This window comes from Leuresthes tenuis, unplaced genomic scaffold (assembly GCF_036924035.1).
Source record: "Leuresthes tenuis unplaced genomic scaffold, fLeuTen1.0.hap1 SCAF_3, whole genome shotgun sequence".
NCBI classification, from domain to species: Eukaryota; Metazoa; Chordata; class Actinopteri; order Atheriniformes; family Atherinopsidae; genus Leuresthes; species Leuresthes tenuis.
Window position 1 is genome coordinate 40,130,858 of NW_027325357.1, and position 25,855 is coordinate 40,156,712.

Sequence of the window (25,855 nt, forward strand, 5' to 3'; positions counted from 1 at the left end):
TGTTGAAAACTGTTTTAAAGGTTTTAAGGATCTGTTTGTTCTGCTAGTTACATCATATAAATGTGCAACAAACTACAAGATAATCTAACCATTCACTTAAAAAAAAAAAAATGGGTGGTTGTCTTATTCAATTTTGTTTCATTAAGATTTGTGGAGGCTTAAATTGACTAAATAATCATTGCAGAATGCAATGGCCTAAAGTAATGACATCTCTGCATTTACATGCAACAAGATCAAATTAAACAAAATCCTTCACATAAAATTAGATCAACTTTATTTACAAGCTACACATTATAAGAAGTGTAGCTTAAGAGATCTATCAATCATTATCCATTGCATCTGAAATCTGACAGGAATTGGTGGACTGGTTCTTCTGAAATTTGTGTACCAGTGGCTTCTACTCTATTTTAGAAAAGTTACAGCTTTCAAAGATTTAAGAAAGTTTGACAGTAAAACACAGGGTAATATGAATAGGAAAGACAACAAAAATAAATTCTAAGTAATAGAGAAACATAACTTGACCACAATTTGAGTTTCATCCACCAGGTAGTGACTACTTACTCTGATCCAGCAGCCATATCTGAGTAAGACGTTTCAGGTGTAGTGACTCCCAGCGCAATTACTATGCTCATGACGTCCAGCACAGCGATGCATGGGAGGGGGGACAAGGGGGAGGAGGGGGAGGGGAAGAGGAGGGACAGGATGGGGGAAGAAAAGGAGACGAATCAGAAGATCCAAACTATAGCAACAGACCACTCCAGAGGTGGGGTGCCGCAGAGCCGTAGCCCACGGCTCACGGTCATCGGGGATCTGAAAAGAGAAAAAATATGAGATCGTAAAAAAAAACATCTCTTTTACACAGATACATAGCCTCGATTACAGAAAAAGAACAACTGCATTTCGCTGACTCATTTTTAGTTTTAGATTTATTCTAAAATACAAAATACATTAACTGAGGAGATGTGATGAGATGAGAGATGATTTTTTTTCTCCAAAATTGCACAAGTAGAAGGGGAGCTTCTCTCTGTCCATTAAAATCTAATAATGAAACTCATAAGATACTGATAGCTAATACTCTTTGAGAGAAAGTTCTCATGACCTCGTAACCCTACACTATACAGAAAAGCCCTCCTTACACACATCTTAAAATCCAAAGATACTGATTAATGTTGACAGAAAGCTTTCATTTGGTCCCTAGGGGTTTAACCAGGAGTTTAACAGCTTTGTTGTGGTAAGAAGGAGAACCAACAGGAGGCGCCCTCCTGCAAGACACCTTGAGGGATGACTCATTTACCATGAAGCCCAGCCCTCTTGTCATGTGACCACACTGTGTCGAGACACTGACCCACACTCTGCTCTCTGTCATTCTCTCTTTTTTTCTTCACTGTCTTCCAGCCCTGCCTACTTTCTGGATTAAGCAGAAGCAGAGCTTGAGACCTTTTAAATAGGAAAAACATTTCTGTGCTTTGTTCACATGTCAAGGACAGGACTCGTCTTCCAGCAAGGTCATCCCCTGGGCAAATGTGTAAATATGTTCCCTCGCAAACACAAGGCTGATTCACCACAATACAAGTGTATAAAAACACAACTTATCTTTCATAACAAAGAAACAACAACATACTAAAAGAGAGCTACCTGGATGACCAGCAACAGGATGCATGGCATTTCTATAATGGACGGTCCCCTGGATACAAAGAGTGCTACTTTGTGTTCCAGTGCCCAGGCAACCACAGCAAGGCAGGGGACTCCCATTAATGTCAAGGTCAATGTGTCGATGTGTCCTAACAGTCAAACAGAAAATGTCAACCCCATCTAGCTGAATGAGCATTGTTGTAATGTTACACCCAGTGTGACTCCTGTCCTATAGTGGGATTCACAGCCAGCTAAACTCTTTCTAACATCACGTCCTCCAAGGAACAGACAAAGTTGTGGTTGGACAGAATTTAATGCCAAAGGGTGAAACTGAAAATAAACAAAGTACAGAAAGCCTCGATTAACAACCGATAAAAATACATTGACATTTAAACGAGTTTACGTGTAATAACGGATCTAGTATTACAGATCTATGGCAGTAGTCCGCAATAGCATCTCAAACTTTATAATTACAAAATTACAGATAGTGTCAAATGCTGCAAACAGTTTGCACCCTAACAATAACAAACAATAGTTATTTACTTATATTGCCACTACAAGGGCTGCAAACAAACAGTTGGAAAGCTGAGGACCTGTGCGCTAAAAACACCTCTGTCAACACGGAGCAGAAGGAGGACCACTTCCTGATACGTCACTGGCTAACACAGACTATGAGAAAAGCACATAAAAAAACTATACCCCCTGCAGGCCTGGAAATACTACTGAAAATGGAGATATAAACCGTTCCAACACACTCCCCGCTTGACATTATTTAAAAATGTCACAATAACAAATTTACACAACCTAATCTCCTGAAATGGGTCTGAGGAAGGTCTTTCTGTGGGTAGTCTTGACCTCCACCTTCCTGACAACACCATCTTTACTTGGGAGAGTCTTCACCATGACTCCTGTTGGCCAGTCATTTCTTTTCCGTTGTTTGTCCTTTAAAAGACAATGTCTCTTTCCTCCGTGTTTGGCCTGCTAATCTGCCACTTTTGACGACTCTGGAACATGTTGAGGTATTCTTTCCGCCATCGAACCCAGAAAGTGTCAGCAAGAACCTAAACCCTCCTCCACTGATGTTTAAACATGTCAGCTTTGGTGAAGTCTCCAGGGGGAGGTGAGAGGGCACCAAACTTCTGGGTGAGTATGGTTGAGGGGGTTAAGATCAGAGGAGCTACTGGGTCCAAGGAGACAGGCACTAAAGGTCTTGCATTAATAATAGCTGTAACTTCAGCCATCGGGGTTATCACAACCTCATGAGTCAGCTTGGAGTGGCTCGCTTGCAAGAGCATTGAATCCAGGATGAGTCGTGCTATTCCTATCATGCCACCCATGTGGGATAAGTGGGGAGGATTGAAAACCCGTGAACATCTCTGATTGCGGAGATAGTCGTCTATCACTCGTCTCACCAGACTTTGGAGGATCCAGCTTCAGCTCCCTGGATGCTCCAACAAAGTTGGTCCCACAGTCTGACCTCAACTGCTTAGCAGTACCTCTGATCGCGAAGAATCAGTGCACTGATGAAGCTGGAAGAGCTCATAGTCTCCATCACTTCTATATGAACAGCTCTAGTGGACATGCATGTAAACAAAACCGCCCATCTCTTACGGTTGGCTTGCCCTCCTTTAGTGCGGCGTGCAATGACATCCCATGGTCCAAATACATCAAGGCCAACATAAGAAAAAGGGATCAGAAGAGGGTTGGCTTCATGACTTGACAACTTTGATTCTGCAAGGCGTTCCCCTACCCGCAGTAGGCCATTTTTATCAATCACCGGATGAAGCTTGTGAAGAGAAGTGTTGGAGAACAGATCTCGCTTTGACATGATGCATTTGATTTCTTCTGAATACCCTTCGTGCTGGACACATCTGATCACTGTGTGTTCTGCTCGACTTAAAGCTTCATCTGTGAGACTTGTCTTGCAGAGGTGCCAGCCTGCACAGCTGGTGTCTTCTCTAGATTTGATGAAGTTGCAAGAGATGTGACAAAGGTGAGCCACTGCTTTGATGAGGGATGTCCATGTAGAGAAGCGCTCAAAGTGTGCTGAACCCCAATGATTTGTAAACACTGCGGTGGCAAGCACTGTCACAGAGTGAATTTCAACATCTGACTCTGGGTTAATGAGTTCAAATGGGCCTTTCTCAGGTGTTGTGCTCTCAGACTGCAAAAGAAATACTGGACCACGTAACCATGTGGTGCTGGTAAGCTTCCCTGCTGCTACAGACGTAGAGCCATGATCAGCTGGGTTGTGCTCTGTTGAGACATATCTCCACTGGTCTGGTTGGGAAGATTGCTTGATTCTCTATACACGATTGTTTACATATACCTGGAACCTTCTGTGCTGATTGTTAATGCACCCTAACACCACTTTACTGTCAGTGCAGAATGTAGTTTTGTCTATTTTCATGTCAATTTCTTCTGTAAGGAGCTCTGACAACTCCACAGTGAGCATTGTGGCGCAGAGCTCCAGTCTGGGAATGGTGAGCTCTGGTACTGGAGCCAGCTTGGCCTTACCCATGATGAAACCCACTTCACTGTGTCCATCTCCATGTGTGACATTCATATAGGCTGCTGCATAGTGGTGCATCGGATCATCATTGATCCGTTCAGATCAATATCTTCGGTTCGGCACGCACGTAATCCGCCGACTGATTTATGAAAGAAAAAAAAAGTTGTGCACATGTTCAGTTCACTCACAGCGTGGTCATGGCGAGCGGAGGAGCTGAGGAGCTTGAACACCCCACGTCATTTAAGTCCCCCTGTATGGGGAAAAGACGTTAGTGCATAGGCACTGTGGCACAAGAAAGTCAAATGACAGTGGAAACACATCAAGCATGGCCACGTATTTGAAGCAACATCACTCCGGTGTTTCACTGACAGGAGTGAAAACAAAGGCTGCTCAACAAGCGCATATCACCGCAGCAAAACCCCTTGTTGCACAATCTGACCGAGTTAAAGCCATCACAAACGCTATGGGTAGGTTTATAGGTGCAGACATGAGGCCAAATTCGGTTGAAGGAAGGAAATGTGCCTTTTTACGTTGCACTTTAAGTTGCTTTTTATTAATTATGTTAAAAAGAAGATATGCCTTGTGCACATTAAGATGATTTTATATATTTCAATTTAATAATTTAAAAGTGTTAATAAACAAGAAGACCAAACTTATGTTTAATTCTTGTTTTTTTTCTGACCCAAAAAATGATCCGATCTGTGACTCTGATCGGCGAAACGATCCGAACCGTGACTTTTTTGATCCATTGCACTCCTACTGCTGCAGCTATAGCTCTGACTGAAGCATCTGAGAACATGCAAAGCTCAATACATCTGGCTTGTGAAATGGAGGAGACATATGTGCGAGGAATATGCAGTGCCTGAAGATCCTGCAACGAATCCTGCCAGCTTCTCCAGCTATCATACTGGTCAGGGGGTAGGGGGCTATCCCACTCAAGGTCACTGTTGGACAGCTGTCTGATAAAAAGTCTTCCTTTGATAGTTACAGGGGCAAGGAAGCCTAGAGGATCAAACAGGCTGTTTACAACTGAAAGCACTCCACGGCAAGTAAAGGGCTTCTGGCTCTGTGGAACATGGAAAGTGAACGCATCAGACATGATGTTCCAACTCACTCCCAAGCTGCGCTGGACAGCAAGCTCATCCTTAGAGAGATCCAGATCTTTTATTTCCTTGGCTCTGTCTTCTGGGGAAAAGGCGTTCATCACCTCCACTTTGTTGGAGGTGATCTTATGGAGACGCAGATTAGAGAGAGTGAGTATCTTTTGAGCTCTCATCAACAGCCTCAGCTTCAGTTGGAAAGGATTTCAGGGCATCATCGACGTAAAAGTCCTGTTCTATGAAGCGTCGTGCATCACTGCCATATACACCTTCTGCTTCCCTTGCTGCCATTCTCAGCCCGAAGACTGCCCCTGCTGGAGAGGGACTATTTCCAAAGACATGGACTCTCATGCAGTAGTCTACCACATCCTTGCTGAGATCGTTGTCTTAATACCAGAGAAAATGAAGGAAATCTCTGTGATCTTCCCGAACAACAAAACAGTAAAACATGTGTTCTATGTCAGCTGTTATTGTGACCGGTTCCTTTCGAAACCGGAGGAGCATGCCCAAAAGAGTGTTTTTCAAGTTGTGCCCCTTAAGCAGCACATTGTTAAGAGACACTGCTTCAAACTGTGCACTTGAGTCAAACACCACCCGAATCTTCCCAGGCTTCTGTGTGTGGTAGACGCCAAAGATGGGAAGATACCATCTCTCTTTATCCTCATCACAAGGTGGTGCAAGCTCTGCATGTTTGTTATCAATCATTTTCTGGATGAATTCGACAAAGTGTGCTCTCATGTCTTCTTTCTTGTCAAGCATGCGGCGAAGAGACATAAGTCGCTTGTAGGCATAGGGTCTGTTGTCCAGGAGCAGACGCCTGGGGCTCCTAACTGGTAATGGTGCAACCCAGCTGTTAGTTTCATCTTCGAAGACTCCTTCCATCTTCTTTAGAAAGACTGTGTCTTCAACAGAAGGTGCAAGCTGGTTGTCGGTAACAGTGCGTCGAAAAACAGTCTCTCCCAAATTCTCTGCAGTGGGCTTGGAGTGTGGGTTAGGTGGTTGCGCCTGTTGAGGAGTCTCTTTCACACTGAAACGGCTGTCACAGGGAGTGAGAAAGCTGGGGCGTCCATTATCTAACAGGTGTTTTTAGAGCACTCACTTCAGTTGGCTTGTGAGCACTGCCGAGGCACACGTCGCCGACGATAACCCAGCCCAGGTCAAGCTTCTGTGCATATGGTTCGTTGTGTCTGCCATTCAGCTGTTTTCTCACCTTGTGAGCTCTCAGAAGGTTCCGTCCAATGAGCAGGAGGATGTCAACATCTGGGTCGAGGGCCGGTATCTCAGCAGCGATTGACCTCAGATGGTGGTGGTGACATGCAGCTTCAGGGGTAGGTATTTCTTCCCTGTTATTAGGGATGGCATTGCATTCAATGAGTACAGAGAGAGGTAAGCTCATCTTCCCGTCTGCCGACTCCACTGTATAACCACAAGCTCTTCTACCTGATCTTTCTGTTATGCCAGCACAAGTCCTCAGGGTGTATGGTTCTACTGTGCCCTGAATGTCTTTGCAAGGGACAGATTACTTTGATCATCTATGATTGCATACATCCTCTTGGTGTTTTGTCGCTGACCTTCTGGAAAGACATGTACCAGGCAAATCTTTGAGTAGGATTTTCCGGAGATTTTTCCTGACATTTCCACATACCTCTGTGTAGGTGGCCGTAACATCTGGGTTAGATGAGCTCACACTCTCCCCACCATGCTCTTTAAGGGAACAGAGCAGCTTGGGTTTCTGTGTTGGTGGGCCAGGGTGGAGAGCTGCCAAGTGCCTCTCACTGTCACATTTCACACACTTAATGGTGACATTACAATCTTTTGCCTGATGACTGGTGGATGCAAGGCAACGATAGCAGATGTTATTGTCTTTTACAGAAGAGAGGGCTGTGGTGATGCTTGGGTCATTCCTTGCTCCAGCCTCTTTCCTCACAAACTCAGAAAAGAAAGAGAAAGGTGGGAAGGCAACATTATAGTCTTCTTTAAACCTTGACCCAACTGCTGTCCATTTTTTCTGGAGGTGAAAGGGTAGCTTTTCTACAATTGGACTCACTCCCCCGGCTGTGTCGAAATAACTTAAGCCAGGCAAATATCCATCCAGCTTTGCAGCTTCCAGTTCGCAGCGCAGATCGGACAGCTCATGGAGCTTATGAGGTTCTTTGCTGGAGAGCTTAGGAAAGTTGTCTATCCTGAAAAAAGGGGGCTTTCTATTGCTTCTGACGAACCACAGCATTCTTCTAATCTTGTCCAGATCAAACTTAGACCCGCATATGGGTGTTGTATATGGACTGCTTTCATCCTTTTAGCGTGTTCAAAGGTCTTCCAGCTCAGATAGGTTTCTGGTTGGTCATCAAAGTTAGTCAGTCCTGCAGTCACAAGTTGACTCTTTGCTAAGAACCTTGCGAGGTCACTGGCAGTGTTGTCATTAGCTGTGTGGTTCGCGCTAAGCCTATGCTGAGCCTGTGACACATTGTGAGGAAGACTTTGTTGAATTACACCTCTTTGTGGTGTTGGTTCACTGCGATCTAGTGGTGAGAAGTGGTCACTAGTGGCTCTTGTTGAAAGGATGTGAATGTTGGTGGAGGTTTCACTTGTTTCTGCTGATAGATGGTGTCATCATGCTGAAGAAACAAGTCTTTCTGACTTTGAGGAAGTTCAGTGCACTCGTGTTTATTCATGTAATCAGTCACTTTCTGCTCTGGGGTTACCTGGAACTCAAACTCACCACTTTGCTCTGCAACGTCGATTTGAGCAACAGCAGACTCCATGACCTCTGCTTTGGCCATGGCAGCATCAGCCTCTTTCTGGAGTTCAAGTACTTCAAGGGTTGCTTCTAAGCGAGCCTTTTCGACTTTGATTCTCATTTCTTTATCAGCGTAGGCTAGTCTGGCTTTAGCAGCCTGGCTTCCGCTTGTCCTACTGTCATACTTGCTCTGCTTGATGTAGTTGACCTTCTCGAAGATCCTGCTGATGATCTAACAGTAAGCATTCCTGAAGATTTTGAGGACTTTAAGGAGTGAGCGGAGAGCAATCTGGTCTCCTCACAATCTTGACATTGAGCCTTTGATATCTCCATTATGCTTGGCTGTGAAGGCTGGTGAAGGTGAATGTGTATTTGGTACTGGCTCTCTAATCAGTATCCAAAGGTTTGTTGATGTTCCTCGCCAAGTACTATAATTTCACTGTAATGTTACACCCAGTGTGACTCCTGTCCTATAGTGGGATTCACAGCCAGCTAAACTCTTTCTAACATCACGTCCTCCAAGGAACAGACAAAGTTGTGGTTGGACAGAATTTAATGCCAAAGGGTGAAACTGAAAATAAACAAAGTACAGAAAGCCTCGATTAACAACCGATAAAAATACATTGACATTTAAACGAGTTTACGTGTAATAACGGATCTAGTATTACAGATCTATGGCAGTAGTCCGCAATAGCATCTCAAACTTTATAATTACAAAATTACAGATAGTGTCAAATGCTGCAAACAGTTTGCACCCTAACAATAACAAACAATAGTTATTTACTTATATTGCCACTACAAGGGCTGCAAACAAACAGTTGGAAAGCTGAGGACCTGTGCGCTAAAAACACCTCTGTCAACACGGAGCAGAAGGAGGACCACTTCCTGATACGTCACTGGCTAACACAGACTATGAGAAAAGCACATAAAAAAACTATACCCCCTGCAGGCCTGGAAATACTACTGAAAATGGAGATATAAACCGTTCCAACACAATCGTACATAGCAATAATAAATGTTAGCAAGCTGAACTTTCAGTGGCAACTCAAATTGACTCTATTAGGTACAATAATAAAGAGATTCCTCATCTCTTTGAGGAAAGAGAAACACTTATTGGATTTCTGTCATCAGTTAAGACTTACACAGACAAAAAAAGCTCAAATTAATGGCACATATTTGCGCACATATGGCACATACACAGATTTAATTTGAGTATATAACATATTTAGATGGCCTGGAGTGAATCATGGGTGTGTCATTTGTATCTGTGTAGTTGATTACAGCCTCCCAAAAATAGCCACCATGCTCCTATCTAACTCAAAAAGGGAGTTACAGATCAGAAAAGACCAGATGGAAAATTAAGGAGGTAAATTCTATCCAAAGAGGAAAAGCTGCTTTTCCCCTTCCCCATGCTTTCACATCCTTCTCTCCCTTATTCACTTCTCTGGACATGAAAACCAGGCTCAAATTACCAGTAGACTCAACAAAGTCTTGACTTCAGTGGGACAGATGCCATTTTGGAGCCAAATCCAAGGAGGAGGGACTACAAATGAGTTAACAACCAAGGAGACCCTCTCTTTACTGCAAAACTCTCTTCCAGCTACTTAATTTTATATATACTTTTATATGTACTACTGCCCCAATGCTATAAAGGTATATGGTTGAATTAGCATACTGTAAAACAATAAGACATTTCATTTTCCTTAAAGAGAGATTCATTAAATACATCTATCTGTTCAATACAGCTACACTTATTAGCCTACATTTTTCTTATTGGAATTTTTCTAAAACCTAATTGACAATAGTCATTTTGTTGTAATTGAAAATAATTACCTTTACAGTTGCACTAGATTGTACAGCTTTTTCTCCCTCATAGAAAATGTAACAATAAAATGCTCAGAGGACTGGACAGAGGTTATACAAATAAAACTATCAGAAAAGTAATTCCAATATATCCCATTTCATGCACCAAATTTGAAGTCATTAACCATCTTCTCCATTTTTAAACATCTCAAAAAAACTTTCAACTTTGCTATGTTAAAGTCTTCACAAGTACCAACAGAATCTAAAATTAAAATTAAATTACCTCTTTTTTGGGGGACAAACCTGTGATCTTTGATTTTAAAAAAATAATAATAATAAGATATCTTTAAAATGGATACTCAACAAGACTGTGTTAAACCATATTTCTTTAAAGAACTAGTGACCTTTTTTTTTTGTTTGAAAGTTGCTTGACAGAAAGTGGTGCACAGAGAGAAAGAGGATGACATGCAGCAGAAGATGACAAGCTGGGACTTGAACCTGAGCCAGCAGTGTCAGGGAGTTCCAGCCTTTGCAAATGGAGTGCCTGCACCACCAGATGAGCTCTGGGGTTCCCCGACTACACTTTCTAGTATGAAAAAATGTCATATCAATAAGTTAAAAGACAAAGTACTGACACCTCCCCGACCCAGACAATATATTTTACACATGTGAAATCCTTTTAGTTCTCTGTTTGAATGTGTGTGTAAAAAACACATGGCAAGTATACCACTTTGCAAATGCCAATGCATTCGTTTTTTTGTCTTTACTGATTTTGGAAAACAAAGCACATACGTCTTTTAGTACAGATTTTGCCAAATTGAAAACCAACTCTATGGTTTTGTTTTTATTTGCTTACCACTTTTTTGCTTCACAAATGCCCAAAAAAGCATTTTTGTTTAACCTTAACCACAAAACCAACCATCAAGTTTTAACATTAACCAAGCAAGAAAACACAAGCTAAGGCAAACAATACCATCTACTTACTTTTAAACCTCTTTGTATTACCTCAGACACACTTGCTGCGCTTAATGCCAACTCAGCAATTTATTTGCAAGCAAGTGTAAAAAAAACATCACTCAGCCGTCTCAGAACCACTGGAGTAAAGCCTGCAAATCTTTCAGAATAAACTCAGATTAAATTAGATTGTAAAATTCTGCAGTTTTTCCCCCTCATCTGGTTATGGTTATGGTTTGAAGTTTGGTGTCAAGAGTTCTGATGCTAATTGACTGATAATTTCTGTAAGATTATTTAGGGTTAATAGAAATGAAAGGCTTAAAACTAAAGCTTATCAAAACCTTGGAGTCAGACTTAATAGGTCAAGGAGGGTCAACACTTTTTCATGTACTTTTTGACTATACTCATATTTTCATCAGTTATTATAACAATAGAAATGATAGAATGCCTCAAGTTCCCTCTCTTACTATTGTATGTCCTTGACAGCTGTAGTGCTGCTCAATATTCAATAGTACTTGAAGCCAAGTGGTGTACAAAGGAACTTACACAAGCCTCTTTCATATATCAGTTGCACCTTAGAGGCGGAAAAAAAAGCCACCCTAGTTCACCTGCTGCTGTTCCTCCTCATATTTCACACATGACAAACAATTCTCAGCCCCACATCACTGTGTCCATCCATAAATTAGGTCGGTATAGCTGAATCAGCTGAGTGACAATAGTACCTTTAGTTAGAGTGCAATGGGACCAATACATTGCCACATATAACAGTATCTTGTACACGAGAGGAAATTTGCATTAAGTATAATGCAAATTATATCTGGGTCTCTTGTACAGGACAGACCTAAATCCTGTATCCAAATGTTCCTTAAATGATTCCAAGTTTGAGTGTTAATGCTGTTTATCGTTTCAAAGCTACCTTAAGGTTAGCATAAACATATATATATATATACACACACACACACACACACATATAGTATCCTGTGGTATTATACAAGATTTAGCCAAGATTTGTGTACTTTATTCTTTATGCTTTACCCATCACTACGCAAGCTGGCTGAAAATTAAAATAAAAAAAGATATATAACTATTAAGAAATGTGGTCATTTCTCCCATTATAAGTTCTACATTTGCAGCATTATTTGAAATTTTGGGCGAGAACATTTTAAGCTAGTTTTATTTATACCAAAGTTTCACATATCATTCTGTACATCTTAAGCCTAACTGCTGTTAGTGGGCTACCCCAAGGTCTCTTCAATATTTTTGTGCACTTGCAAACTTACATCAAGCAAGTGTGATCAGGCTTATGTAGTTATGGTGTATAAAGAAGTGATCCATATTAGACTCCTTACATCAGACTGACTCACTGGTGGTCGGCAGTACCTGACCAACCACATGCACACACAACCTCTTCATAGCTTAGGGAACAGCTTGCCAAACACAAACATACAACTGTTCTCACAGCCTTAAATAGAATAGACTTTATTGTCATTGCACACCAGGGTACAATGAAAAAAAAAATGCACAAGCCATTGAGTTTTTGAAACTATCTACAAAAAAATAAATAAATGTGCAGCATTATTTACAGCCACGATTTCCTCAAAATAACACAGTGACAGCTATCTTAAGGTGCCAACTTGCAGAGACATAAGGGACACAAGCCAGAATGAAAACGCACATTAGGGCTGACAAAATATCCATGATACAATGACAAGTTCTATTGTATATGAAGGGGTATATATATATATATGTATATATATACACACACACACACACACACACACACACACACACACACACAAAGATTAAATTGGGCTGGAGCCCTCCTCACCTCGGAAGTACAGCCAGCAGGAGCTGAGGATTCGGTCTTATCCATTGACTCAGAGGTTCAATAAACAAAGCAAAGAGCAGGGGAGGGATTGGATACCCCTGTCTTGTTCCACATTCTAATATGAAGGGATTTGACACCATTAACTTTAATCCTTGCAGAGGGGCTATCATATAGAGCTTGAAATGTCTCAGTAATACACTTGTGGATTACTGAGACATACTTTATATACTTTATGTAGGAAAGACCACCTGACACAGTTGAGAGCCTTTTCTGCATCTAGACTTATAAGCATTGCCTCTGAGCCCTGTTCCCTAATATGGTTAATATGTAGGGTCTTTCTCAAATGATCTTGTGTTTGTCTGTGTCTCATAAAACCGGTCTGGTCAGTATAAATTAATTTAGGTAGAATCTAGTCTATTCTGTATGCCAGTATTGATGTAAATAGTTTATTGTCTATATCTTGTACACTAACAGGGTGAAAACCACCACACTCTAGTTTATCTTTTCCTTCCTTAGGAATTAAAGAAATTATTGCTTCCCTCCATGAAGGTGGAATTTTTTTTCCCTTTAGTTGAAGGATGCCAATAGTGTTGGAATCAACTTCTCTCGCATAGTTGTATACCATTCAGCGGTGAAACCATCTGGGCCTGGTGACTTGTTTGTCTTTAATCTGGAGCTAGTTTAGTTTCATTTTTCACTTGTTATTTCCTCTATGATGTTAGTCCTCTATTTTGTTCTTCAGAGGCGTTATCAATATGGGGTTGTGAATAGCGCTTTATAGAACCTTTCAAAAGCTTGTGTTCAATTACCCCAGACTCTGGATTCCATATCTTAAGTATGGCATTGTGTGCTTGCTGTTTCTTAAGTTTGTATGATAGAAGTTTCATTGCCTTCCCTCCCATCTCATAATACCGCTGTTTCAAAAATATGAATTCTTTTTGTATTTCTTGTGTTCTTATTTCATCTCTCTAACACCTTATCTATTTCATTTCTTGTTTCACAACACTGAACAAAAATGTAAATAAAATCTTTAAAAAAAAAATATATATATATATATATATATATATATATACACACAACAGGATCTTGCACATTGCAGGTCATACTTATGACCTTACACCTGATTGGTTTTGATGGAAAACAACCCACACCACACAGAGTGGGGGGGCCCTCAAACATGACGCCACAGAAAGGCTCTATTGTCTAATTACTATTGCCTTGTTGCTGAAGACGCAAAAAGTCACATTTCTTCTAACTCGGCTTCTAACTTCTAACACTCAAAATGCAAAAAAAAATGCAAAACTCACCAGGAGGTGAGTTTGCATTTTTTTACTTCCAGGGGGTGAATCTTGCAGGGGGTTCCAGGGGGTGAATCTTGCATTTTTGTCTTCCAGGGGGTGAATCTCTTAGAGGAAAACTCTTGTGGTTACTAATCACTGTCCATATTCATAGGTGAGGGATCTCTTCTGAATGCTTGCATCTTCGTTATTGAGGAGGGTGTTCTCTCTTCCGTTTGACGGGCTCGTCTGCTTCTCCGCCAGCCTAGCCGTTGTAACTGTTGCATCATGGTCTCTGGGGGTCTGACGATCTCGATGCTGAAGCCCCTCTTAGCCATATCCTGCATTGCGTCTTCCACAGTCTCGTATATCTCAATTCCTTCCTGGTATTTAACGTGTAGCCTGGCCGGAAACTGGATGCCTCAATTCTTAAGAGTTTTTCTGACTTCTGCATATTCTTTCCGCTTTTGGAGAATGCGTGGAGGGGTCAAACAAAGTTAAACAACAACCGCCTGTCACCACTTGTGTTGCTTTGTTTTCGGTCCGTGCAGTTGCAGAGGAAGGCGTCCCAGTCCCACAGGAGGTAAAGTATGGGAGAGGAAGAGCAATTCCCTCCGAAAAAAATCTTAAAGTCAGCTGTGTGGGATTTTTTTTTGGCCAAAAAAATGAGCAGGGTGTAACTGTGGAAGACGGCCGGCCTAAGTGTAAGACATGACACAAAAAAGTTGCAGTGCAATCAGGCAATACGTCAAATATGTTTCACCACCTGCGGGATAACCACCACGTAAAGGTAAATATAGCTGCAAGCAGCGATGGGGGGGCCAAGCAGCATAGCAGGCAAGCCTACGACTGCTCAGGAAGGCGTCATGAGTCAATACACCAAGTTTGGGATCGATACATCGCTGATATGGCCCGAATTCCTGTTTGGTGTGTCGGCGCCGAGTTGGATTGGCTGCTACGGGCAAACGGAAGCGAAATTTTAAAAATCCACACATTAACTTTTGTGCTGTTTGATCTGAAGATTCCATGTGCCATGTCCCGTGGAAATCAGACAATCTGCGTTTTGGATGTTTTAGCAAAAATTCAAAATGGCGGAAAATCTAACAGGCGGCCATGATCCAAGGAGTCTAACAGTACCTCATTTGAGAAATTTATACAACTGAATGCACTTCAAACTTTGACGTGTTGGTGGTGCAAGAGAGTTCACTGATTGGGCATGAAAATTCTTGATGTTCATGGCTGCCATAGACTTCAATTGCAGAAGAAAGTAGAGCAATAATAATAGAAAAAGCTACTAACGCAATGAGTGCCTTCGCAGCTTCGCTGCTAGGCTCCCAAATAGTAACTGGGTTAAGTCATGTCAATGTTTACCTAACATAACAATGAATTAGTACAAAATACGTAACGTTTCATTTGCCATTAATGGTGTGCAACACCGATTCGGCATACAGTGCAACAGGACAAGGTAAGTCACATTCACGTAACGTTATATAAAGCCGAACATGTCTCATAGTACGTCGTCAAACAGTTTCAGTGTCACTGTGCAATGGCCTGTATAAGAAAAAGTAATGTAATCTTCTAAAGGTTCTTAGTCAGTGAACATTGATCATTACCTCATTTTGCATCCAAAGGGGGAAATCAATTAAAATAAGACCTATGAGGAGTTCATGTGATTTTTACTTATTCATGGTAGTGTGAAATAAATCAATGCAAAAATAATCGTGATAATCGTAATATCGTGATTATTTATCTGACAATAATCGTAACAAGAAAATCTGTAATCGTGGCATCTCTACATGTGATGATAGAGAGTGTCTTTAGAATGCAAATTAAAAGCTAAATTCACGCATGCAGTGTTGCCACCTCCTAAGAAAAGTAGCTACTGGCTGTCCTTAAAGTCGCTAGAAATTGCTAAACGATATTGTCACCTAATGTGCATAATTTACATTGTGCATGTAATTGCAATGGACGGTACAGGAGAGAGGAATAACATTGTGGGAGAAACAAAAAGTGAGTGAGAAAACACACTAAATATGTTTAGAACTACAAATGAACTTTTTGCAGCTTTTCATTTTAGACAAAGAAAATTCTACATTTACAGCCAGGGTGGGAGTAGCCAGTGATGGCCCATGCATGCTTGATTCATTTGTAGTTTTAATGCAGAGGGGGAATATCTCCTGTTCTGACTGCAGTTAGGAATGACTGCTGCACAAGGTGAGAAGAGACGATATGTGATTTCATGCCAAAGTCGCCAAAAGTCTCCAGTGTAACACCAGAATAAGCCGCTAGATTTGTAGCTTGTTGCTTTTTTGAAAAAGAGTCACTAGAGAGGTCTGAATAATCGCTAAATATAGCAACAAAGTTGCTAAGTTGGCAACCCAGTTTAGCACTGGTCACAGCAGCTTATGCTGGCAGTGGTAAGCGCGCTTCAGTTGTATAAATTAAAGTTTATCAATATTTCTACTTGTGATAGTTTGCAGTTATGCCTTTGAGCACAACTTCTGCGAAACATTTGTCAAATTATGTTTAACTGCTTTTTTGTCACAACTGGCACCTCATCTCCTCATTTATTCTCTGGTTTGCTTTACCACCACAGCTCACAGTCCGGATAGAGTCTCCCCACCTGATTAAAGTGGGCATGAATAGTTCAATTTTAATGTCATCTTGAAAAAAAAGAAAAAAACAATACCTGCTATACAATTTAAAGTTTACAGAATTCACAAGTTAAAATGAAGATTAAATTTGAGAAAATAAACAGGTCGATGTAAGACCTTGCGAATTCACGGCCATTCGTAAATGTTCAGCACTGCAAACCCCATCCGGAGGTGTCTAGATAATATCGAGAGAACTGACTCACCACCAGAACTGTTTTTGGAGGTAAAATATCTCCCGCAGAACTCAGTTTAGCCCCTCCTGTTTGCAGTGGAAATGGAGGGTGTTGAGGAAAGGACCCCGACCCTCCTAAAGTCCCTACTTCTGGGAAAACGGTCCCACAGTTGAAATACAGCTTCCTCTAAAAACAGCATTTGATTACAGTTACATTTCTTGATTAGTAACTGCTGTTTGTGCGAATGAGCAGCACAGTTTTTATTTCCTTCCTAACAGAAATTGTGACCAAGCTAACCTTGCATGTCTGAAACTTGGAAGATTGAAGGAATGTGCAGAGGCCCATACAAGGGTGTACATCCTGCAGATAGGACTACTGGTCCCTATAAGCTCAATGTTCATAAAACAAAAAGTCCTTATGAGGTAACAAAAACCAAGTACGAGTGTACACACATATACAGACCTGCTCTCAAATAGTCCTTCTTCACTACTTTGTAACTCAGCATCATTTACATGTAACACAGTTTAAAAGATAAATATCAGTAAATTGAGAGGCCTAGAAAAGACAAAAAATGGGTTAGTTCGTGACAGAGTGATCACAAGCACCTAGCTCTGAAAGCTCCTGTGGTAGAATGTTGTGGTAGGAAGACTAGCTATTGTATGCTTGCCTAATACTAACTACATTACATACTCACCAGCATACATTTAATTGTTTCTGTCAGTGAGCTCAGTGTTTGTTCAAGATAACAAGAAGGTATAGGTCAGGGGAACTGGTGGAGGAGCTCATGTTTCTATTGATTCTGAGTGGCCAGGTTTGCAAGTCGTGGCCCACAGTCTATTAAAAGATGTGAAACATATTCAGAGAATGTCAGTTTCAACCAATGAATGAGAAGCTCAGCACATGGCAATCTGGTTTTTAACACACATCAATATCAAGCTAAATACTTGGTTTGACTCTTGCTAAACACCCAAGCATGGAATAGATGTAATCTTTGTACTCATACAGCAAGGAAACAATGGCGTAGTAAAAAAAAAAAACCAACAAAAACACAGCAATGAGTAACTAAGCAATAAATGAGACTTAATAATTAAACTCAACTTTACCCTCTTACACTAACAGAATTTGTAAAGTGTTTTTTAAAATGATTTCTGGAAAGAAAAAAAATAAGTCTGATTTGATTAATCCCAAAGACAACACGAATACAAATGCAGAGGGATAATCACACATTGAATTTTTTTTCAAAGCATAAACAACCCCTTAAGAATAAAAACAATGTCCTGTCTCTGTGTTTGCTGTGTGCACTTCTGACTACTTGCATTAAGAGCCAACATTGTGCAATTCAGTGCTGCCCGGTGTCACCCGGGCGACAGTCGAGACGGCCATTTGTTCTCTGAAAACGCACACACCTCAGAAAAAAACCTCAAATAAAAGGATATTAAAAATAAATAAATCACTTCACAATGAAAAGGTAATCTTCTGTACCACCTTTCAAGAGTAGTTACACACATACTTAATGGTAAGTTGTCTTTAAAAACAAAAATGGATATAATAAACTGAAATGAATAGAAGTTATTGCGTAACCTTAGAACAGATTCTATCCCTAAATTCAGCCTAGCTGAATCTGAATAGACTTTTGGGGCTGAAATATCACTTTCAAGAAATGGCATCTTTAACGCAGCTATTTTACATAAAAATTGTTTGTTGTCGACGCTTCTCTACAAATTGTACATAAAACTTTGATAAAACTTGAGATTGCAACATTCTGTATCAGCAATGTTACTAAGACCCTGAAACAAAAAATGGAGGCTAAAAAAGGAATCAAGAGTTCTCCTCTACAATACCACCCATTTCCCTTAACCGCCACTGAAGCTGGGGGTTGGTTGGTGGGGGAGGTGAATAACAGCAAGTCACTAAACCCACAACTCTGGTTTCTGAAGGCTAGATCTCACACAAAAAATACAGAAAAAAAAAAAAACAATCAAATAGAGAAAATATGAGAAAAATCCCTCACTTTTAAACTAGAAAGGTTGCCTTGGACAAATGCATTAACATGATGCAACGATACACCACTACGACACAGACGTTAAGTTTTTCATAGAAATAAAAAAAAAAAAAAACATATTTGCCCAGGCATCCACTGCGATGAAAGAGTCCGTTTGAAAATACGTCTTCTGTACACACAGCAGTAAGTTAATTACTAACTACGACTGAAGACACAAGCACCTGAAGAATATCTACAAAGTTAGCTAGAAAGCTAACATAGCATTTGTTGCCTTGCTGCTTGTCTGCTAAGCTGTTGCTCATAGCAAGTTGCTCCGAAAATGATCAAACTGCAGATTATGACACAGATTATTTCCAAAATCCTCGACAGATTAGGTGACAATTAACAGCATTTAACACATCGCTCTGCAAAAGACACAAAAAAATGCAACAAATTGTCGTTCTAACGAATCCAATTTCCATTTACCCTGCGGAGTATGTCACTGAACTTCCAACTCCAGAACACGAAATAAATATATCGTCTACTCTCAACTGTATGTAAGAAATTCTTTCCCAAAATGACATGGACAAAGTCTTTATTGTAAGCTGCTAGGGGTGTTTGAGCTTTGTGACAGGCTATGCAATGCCTCCGTGAATACATTATGCGAACTTGCTCAACAAACCCAGCTAAATTTAATAATGGCACATAGCGACACTTGTAGGTAGCTTATTAATCTTTCGTTAAAATACAGTTCATAATTGCACAAGTAGTGTTATCACAGTAGCCAACATTGACTCGTTTTACTCATGTATTTAAACCGAAAATAACAATCAAAATAAGGGAATGGTAACCCTAGGAACCCTTAAACGTTGTACTGAACAAATTAAAACTTGCAGGATCTGGCTGTGAAATATGGGGCTGAGGTTGCTTGAAATTATATTGTAATAAGTATTATAAACTAGCTATGTGATCTCATGTAACGCTGAAAAATCTGATTATCAAAAACAACACGAGGGACTGATCAAAAAGCCACGGAAGAACAGTCAAGGCACAGCCCAAAGCAGCCCTGCAAGGCATAGAGTCAGTTGAATTAGTTATTTTAGCCAGCTAAATAAGTCTCTTAAAAGTGGAAACAGTGAATGCGCCAAACTTGTCCCATTAAACTTCAGTAGACGCCAAGTTATTTACCAGCTAAGTTGGTTAGCTACGTAGCTGTGGTTGAAAAACACGGTTGGTTAGTGTTACATATTTGTCATATGTACAGCAGGATATTACAACCAAACCCAGATTTAATGTACTCACCTAAAGGGGCATTCCAAACTTGTACAAACATGACAAATTTATTTACACTAGGAAGTCCTTGAAGTATTCCAACATCAATTCCAGTTAGTCCAGTAGGCCTGTATATCGGCCTCGGAGTCCCCTGTATCCTTTTGCCCTTACAAGTAGCTCCCTCTCCAAGGATAGGAAACAAAGTTCTCAGTATCTCCCATACATTGACGGAAAGTTAAATTCCCTATCCTGTTCGAGTGCACAACATCCATTGAGTGTCTATTTTAGATCCCTGGTGAATAGATCCATTTATTTAAGTGTATTGTATATTTACAGTCGCTGTTTATAAGTGGGTATACGCTGCTATAGGTGATACAGGGCTCCGATTTAGAGTCGGGTCCTTACGTTTGTTGAAGCGCCCATCCCCCTCTTCACCGGCATCGACCGCAGGCCCCAACGAAACTGACACACAATCACAGCACGGGGTTTCCCTGGCGACGGTGCAAGGACTCTCCTTGGGCGGTCCTTGCTGAGAGATCCCACCTCTCGACATTGATTCGATACTAATTTGTCGATCATTTTACGTTCGAAAAATACGTTTAAGTCATTGGCTAATTAAAGCGTCAATTATTTGTTCCTATTTACGACGTAAAATAGGATGGGCGCTGCTGTGACGACTGGTGCGAATGTTATATTCTGCTGTATGAGTGCAGTGCTGGCGCACAAAGTAAGGACATATCGAGAGTGACTGAAGTCGGGAGACCAGATACCGCCAAGAAAGGGACTAACATCTTCAAATTTGTGGGAAAAGACTCGTTATTAAATTCCATGCTATGGAATCTATTTTATTTCGGCATTGGGATTATTGTTTTTATTCATTAGTTACATTCCTGTGTTCTGTGGAAGGAGTTTTCTTGCCAGTGCATAATAGCAAGCGTTAGCCACACGGGGTCTCTGGGGCCCAGTTTCAGGGCTGCAAGAGACGGCGTAAACCCACTGGGTTAGCCCCACCTACCGAGTATGAGATATCGCTCTGGTTCCATGTGGTGACGGAGTGGACAGGGAAATTGACCTTCTCTTCTCGGTTATATCCATGTATTTCCCCCCTTATTTCCCCTTTGCAGAAACACAAAAAGTGAGGGAAATTACCCGCAAACAGCTGGCTTAATAAAAATTATTTTTTTTAATTGTTCCCAAGGAACAGTAAGAAATAGGGATTTTTACTGTTAAACTGCGTAGTTGTCGAATGGTGCAACGTTATGCCTTACACGCACTGAATTATAAATGCATCAAAGGGAGATATTTTTTTAAGGATACATGTAAGTAAATTTTTATTTGTAAAAATGAATGTCATAATGCTTAACAAACAAATCGTCACGATGACACGATTGGCTTGTCATGTCATGGGACTTGTAAACGACATTTGATTGGAAGTAGTCTTAAATGCCAACGTCATTTGTTGCAGAGGTTTTAATAAACGTTAGTCACAAAAATCATTAAGTAGTTGCTGTAGTTGAGCAGAATCTGTAAATAGTAATTTCTTAATTTATTATTAATTAAATAATTAGTTTCTTTCAATTGATCATGTGTAATGCAATAACATAAATTTATGAGTTTAGGTACTCTGTAGTCCGCCTCTACTAGCATAAGGTTATCCGGATTATGATTACAACCACCTATTATGAACCTTTCCAAAATCTGAGTTTGAATCTGTCATCCTGCATGCATCCTTACATTCATAGTGGTTGGTGTTGTAATGCCGAACAATCGGGTCCTTGGCTGCCCATTATGCAGACTTTTTGTAAAGGCAATTATTTAAACAGAATCCTAAGTCTTGTAGCCACTAGTTGTCCACTGTTCAAAACACGACCCTCAAAATAGTTTGACAGTATGTCATGAGATTATCAAATGATAGGTTTACAACTTCCTTAGCCAGTCTACCATGGTAGGCAGTGTACACAAATCACATGCCATTGTTATTGCAAGGAAAAAGATCATATGGCCACTCCAAACAAGACTACCCTCTCCCACACCAGGGATGTTGCAAGGCATACAGCTGTACAGGGGCATAGGCCTCCAGGAACCACCATCAACACTGCCTTACTATATACAGAAAATGAGCCTGTACTGGATGTATAAGAACATTTATTCAAATGTGCATGAACCTCAACAGTTTTAACAGAGTTATATGCTATCTAAGCAAATAAAAACACTTTTGAGTTCAGCCATTTAGCTTTTCCTCCTTCTGTAGCACATTAGACATAATCAAGTAAGCCTTTTACAAGAGGCAATATTACTAAAAAACACAGTACTATGCACACTATTACATTTTTCAACAGACACAAAATAATGAACAGTATTTCAGTCCAAGTACTGAACATTTTTTAATCTTATTGTAGCACAGTCAATAAATACTTCTATAAGAGGGACTATTGCAAAATAAAAAGTCAAAATCTTAAATTAAGTGTAACTGATATGTTCTGATAAGTTAATCCCCTGATTGAGTAGCCTTTTGTTTCAAATATTTTTTTATTAGAGCACGTTGTTATAGAGTTACACATATACAGCAAACATATAAGTATACAGTATACCAAATAGAAATGTGCGCAGCTAGGATACAGTGCTCTCTTTTTGTTTTTTTACACAACAATGGAAAGTGAAATAATAGCCAAACATGTAAAGGGAAGAAAAAACAGATAAATTAAAAATGATAAATTAAAAAGAAAACAGCAACAAAAAATAACAAACAACCCCCCCCCCCCCGATAACCTACCGTCTATTCATTAATTTGTCTTAATACAGGGCAAAAAATTTTTAAAAATTAATTGCCACTACGGGGTGTGAGATAATGCATGAGAGGTGACCAAATTTTTTCAAATATCGGGAGTTTATCCATGAGAGTATATTTAATTATCTCTAAATGGAGAGTGTTAGTAAGATCACTAAGCCACATCTTTGTGGTGGGTGCTTCTTTCTTTTTCCAATGCATGAGAAGTAATTTCTTGGCAACGATGAGACTATAGGAGAGGAAACATTGCTGGGATTAGTTTAATTTCTTAATATCATCTGACATAGACTTTAAAGTTCTGATGCTGGTCTATAAAGCTCTGAATGGTCAAGGACCAAAATACATCAGTGACCTCCTGACCCACTATGAACCTTCCAGACCCCTCAGGTCATCTGGATCCGGTTTTTTATCAGTTCCCAGAGTCAAAACCAGACATGGAGAAGCTGCATTCAGCTTCTATGCTCCACATGTCTGGAACAAACTCCCAGAAAGCCTCAGATCAGCTGAAACACTCAGTGTATTTAAGTCCAGGTTGAAGACACACCTATTTTCAGCTGCATTTGAATAAGCTTGAGTTTCAAAACGGAATCATATTTTAACTATTGATTTTATCTTTCATATATATAATTTTTTCTGATTTTATCTATTGTTCTTATTTCCTTCTTTTGTTTAAATTCTAAATCATGCTTTTTATTTCTTCTGTTTTAATGTCTCTGTGAAGCACTTTGAATCACCTTGTTGTTGAATTGTGCTATACAAATAAACTTGCCTTGCCTTGCCTTGACACTCCAAGAATAATAGTGAGTGGTTTAGGCTCTAACTGTACGTTAAGTATTTCAGACATTAAACTGAAGATATTAGACCTAAAGAACTTGACCTTAGAACATAGAGCAAAGCTGTGAAGCAACGTGTCGTCCGCTGCATGACATTTGTCACATATAGGGGACAACTCGGGGTATATTCTATGTAACCTTTCCTTAGAGTAATGAAGACGATGTAAAATTTTAAATTGGATTAGGCAGTGCCTGGCATTATTGGAGCATCGATGAGTGTGCTGCAAACTCTCTTCCCATATAATGTCCGGTATCTCAGTGCCCAGTTCTTCCTCCCATTTTGTTCACAGGACTAGTAGATTGCAAGATATCATATATAAAAGATATTGATTTTTCTGAGCAAGACATGGGGCGGAGGCATTTATCAAGACACAAGCCTTTGAAAGTCTCATAATTTTGCAGATGTGTGTTATTTGCAAATACCTAAAGAAACTACGTCCAGGTAGATTATATTTACTCTGTAACTGTGCAAAGGATGCAAACATACCTTTAATGTATAGGACTCCTATTGTATGGATGCCTATAGTCCTCCAGAGATTGAAAGTATCATCCATAATGGATGGTGGAAAGGTCGGGTTTCTAGCGATAGGTAGTGCATAAGATATGGGTTTCAGCTTAAAGTGTGACTTAATTTGTTTCCAAATGCGCACTGTACTATGGATCATCACATTGCAATTATATAAAAACTTCTCAATAGTGCAAGGTGCCAGGAGAATGGCACCCAAAGAATGAGGCTGGCATGTCTCCTGTTCTAATTCGAGCCAGTTTGGTGGGATTGCTGTGTCATCCAGCCAGTATGCCATAATCCTAATTTGTGAGGCCCAATAATATGATAAAAAATTTGGCAGTGCCAAGCCCCCCTCCATCATAGATTTGCAAAGGTGTTTCTTACGAATTCTATGGGTTTTGTAGTCCCAAAGGAAAGGGAGCACAATCATGTCTATTTTATTAAAGAAGGATTTAGGAAGAAACACTGGAATGCTCTGAAATAAATAAAGTAATTGGGGCAAGAAAATAATTTTAATGGCATTGACTCTGCCCACTAATGATATTGGCAAGGACTTCCAGAACTGTATATTTGACTGTAACTTAGACAGCAGTGGTTGGAAATTCTCCTTAAATAACTGGGAGTGACACTGTGTGATCTGAATCCCTAAATATGTACATTTTTCTGGAGATACACGAAAAGGGATGTTCTGTAACCAGGCATTATTCTGTACATGCACGGGCATTAGCTCGCTTTTATTCCAATTTATCCTATAGCCCGAGAAGGACCCAAAAGTGTTGATTTTATCAAGTATCTGCGGAATCGTGACTTGTGGCTGAGAGATGAATAACAAAACATCATCAGCGTATAATGAAATTTTGTTTAAAGATTTTTGTGTATTATAACCATGAATTAAGGGATCTGAGCGGATATTCTCGGCAAGGGGTTCGATTGCTAAAGCAAAAATCAAGGGCGATAGAGGGCACCCTTGTCTTGTTCCTCTATGTAGATTAAGACAGGGAGACAATATTTGGTTTGTGAGTATCTGAGCACAGGGGTTATAAAGAAGTTTCACTATTGAAATAAATCTCTCACCAAAATTAAATCTTTTTAAGATTTCAAATAGATAAGGCCATTCAACTTGGTCAAATGCCTTCTCAGCATCGAGTGAGAGAATGGCTAACTCTTCCTTTGGTCTGTTAGTAGCATACATTACGTTAAACAAGCGTCTAAGATTGAAAAAGGAATTTCTACTTGGTATAAAACCAGTCTGGTCTGGATGCACTAATTTCTCTAAGAAGGGGCTTAATCTATTTGCTAAAATTTTAGAAAATAATTTCCCATCTTGGTTTAACAGGGAAATGGGACGAAAAGAGCCTACCTCTTCTGGGTCCTTACCCTTTTTGTGAATCACTGTAATGACTGCTTCTGTTAAGGTAGGAGGTAGGACACCATCAGTGTGAGCTTGAGTAAACACCTTATATAGATAAGGGCAGAGAGTTTCGTTAAATTTTTTATACAGCTCACCTGGAAGGCCATCAGGGCCTGGGGCTTTGTTGCTTAAGTGAAGTGATGGCTTTTTTGACTTCTTCGATAGAAATTTCAGAGTTCAGCTGAGCTGACTCATGTTCATCAAGTTGAGTGAGATTACATTTATCTAAGAAGTTCTGCATAGCGATATAGTCTGCATCAATTTTGGAAGTGTACAAATTTTTATAAAATTGAAGAAATCGATCGTTAATGTCTTTAGGTTTAATCAGAGTCTCACCGTTGTCAGTTTTAATTTTATGTATTGTGCGATCATTTTCCTGTTTTCTGAGCTGT

General features: G+C 40.1%; 1 protein-coding gene across 5 annotated transcripts in view; it reads right to left on the reverse strand.

Moving 5' to 3' along the window:
* The window catches only part of setd5 (SET domain containing 5), a 36,738-nt gene extending 16,346 nt beyond the window's left edge, over positions 1 to 20,392 (reverse strand). For all 5 annotated transcript variants that reach the window (XM_072383018.1, XM_072383017.1, XM_072383019.1 and 2 more), the window contains exons 1-2: positions 19,954 to 20,392; positions 562 to 810 (exon numbers count right to left, since the gene is read on the reverse strand). In XM_072383018.1, coding sequence (XP_072239119.1) covers positions 562 to 632 — 71 coding nt within the window. In that variant the 5' untranslated portion in view covers positions 633 to 810; positions 19,954 to 20,392. The remainder of the gene's footprint in view (positions 1 to 561; positions 811 to 19,953) is intronic.
* Positions 20,393 to 25,855: the final 5,463 nt, after the last annotated feature.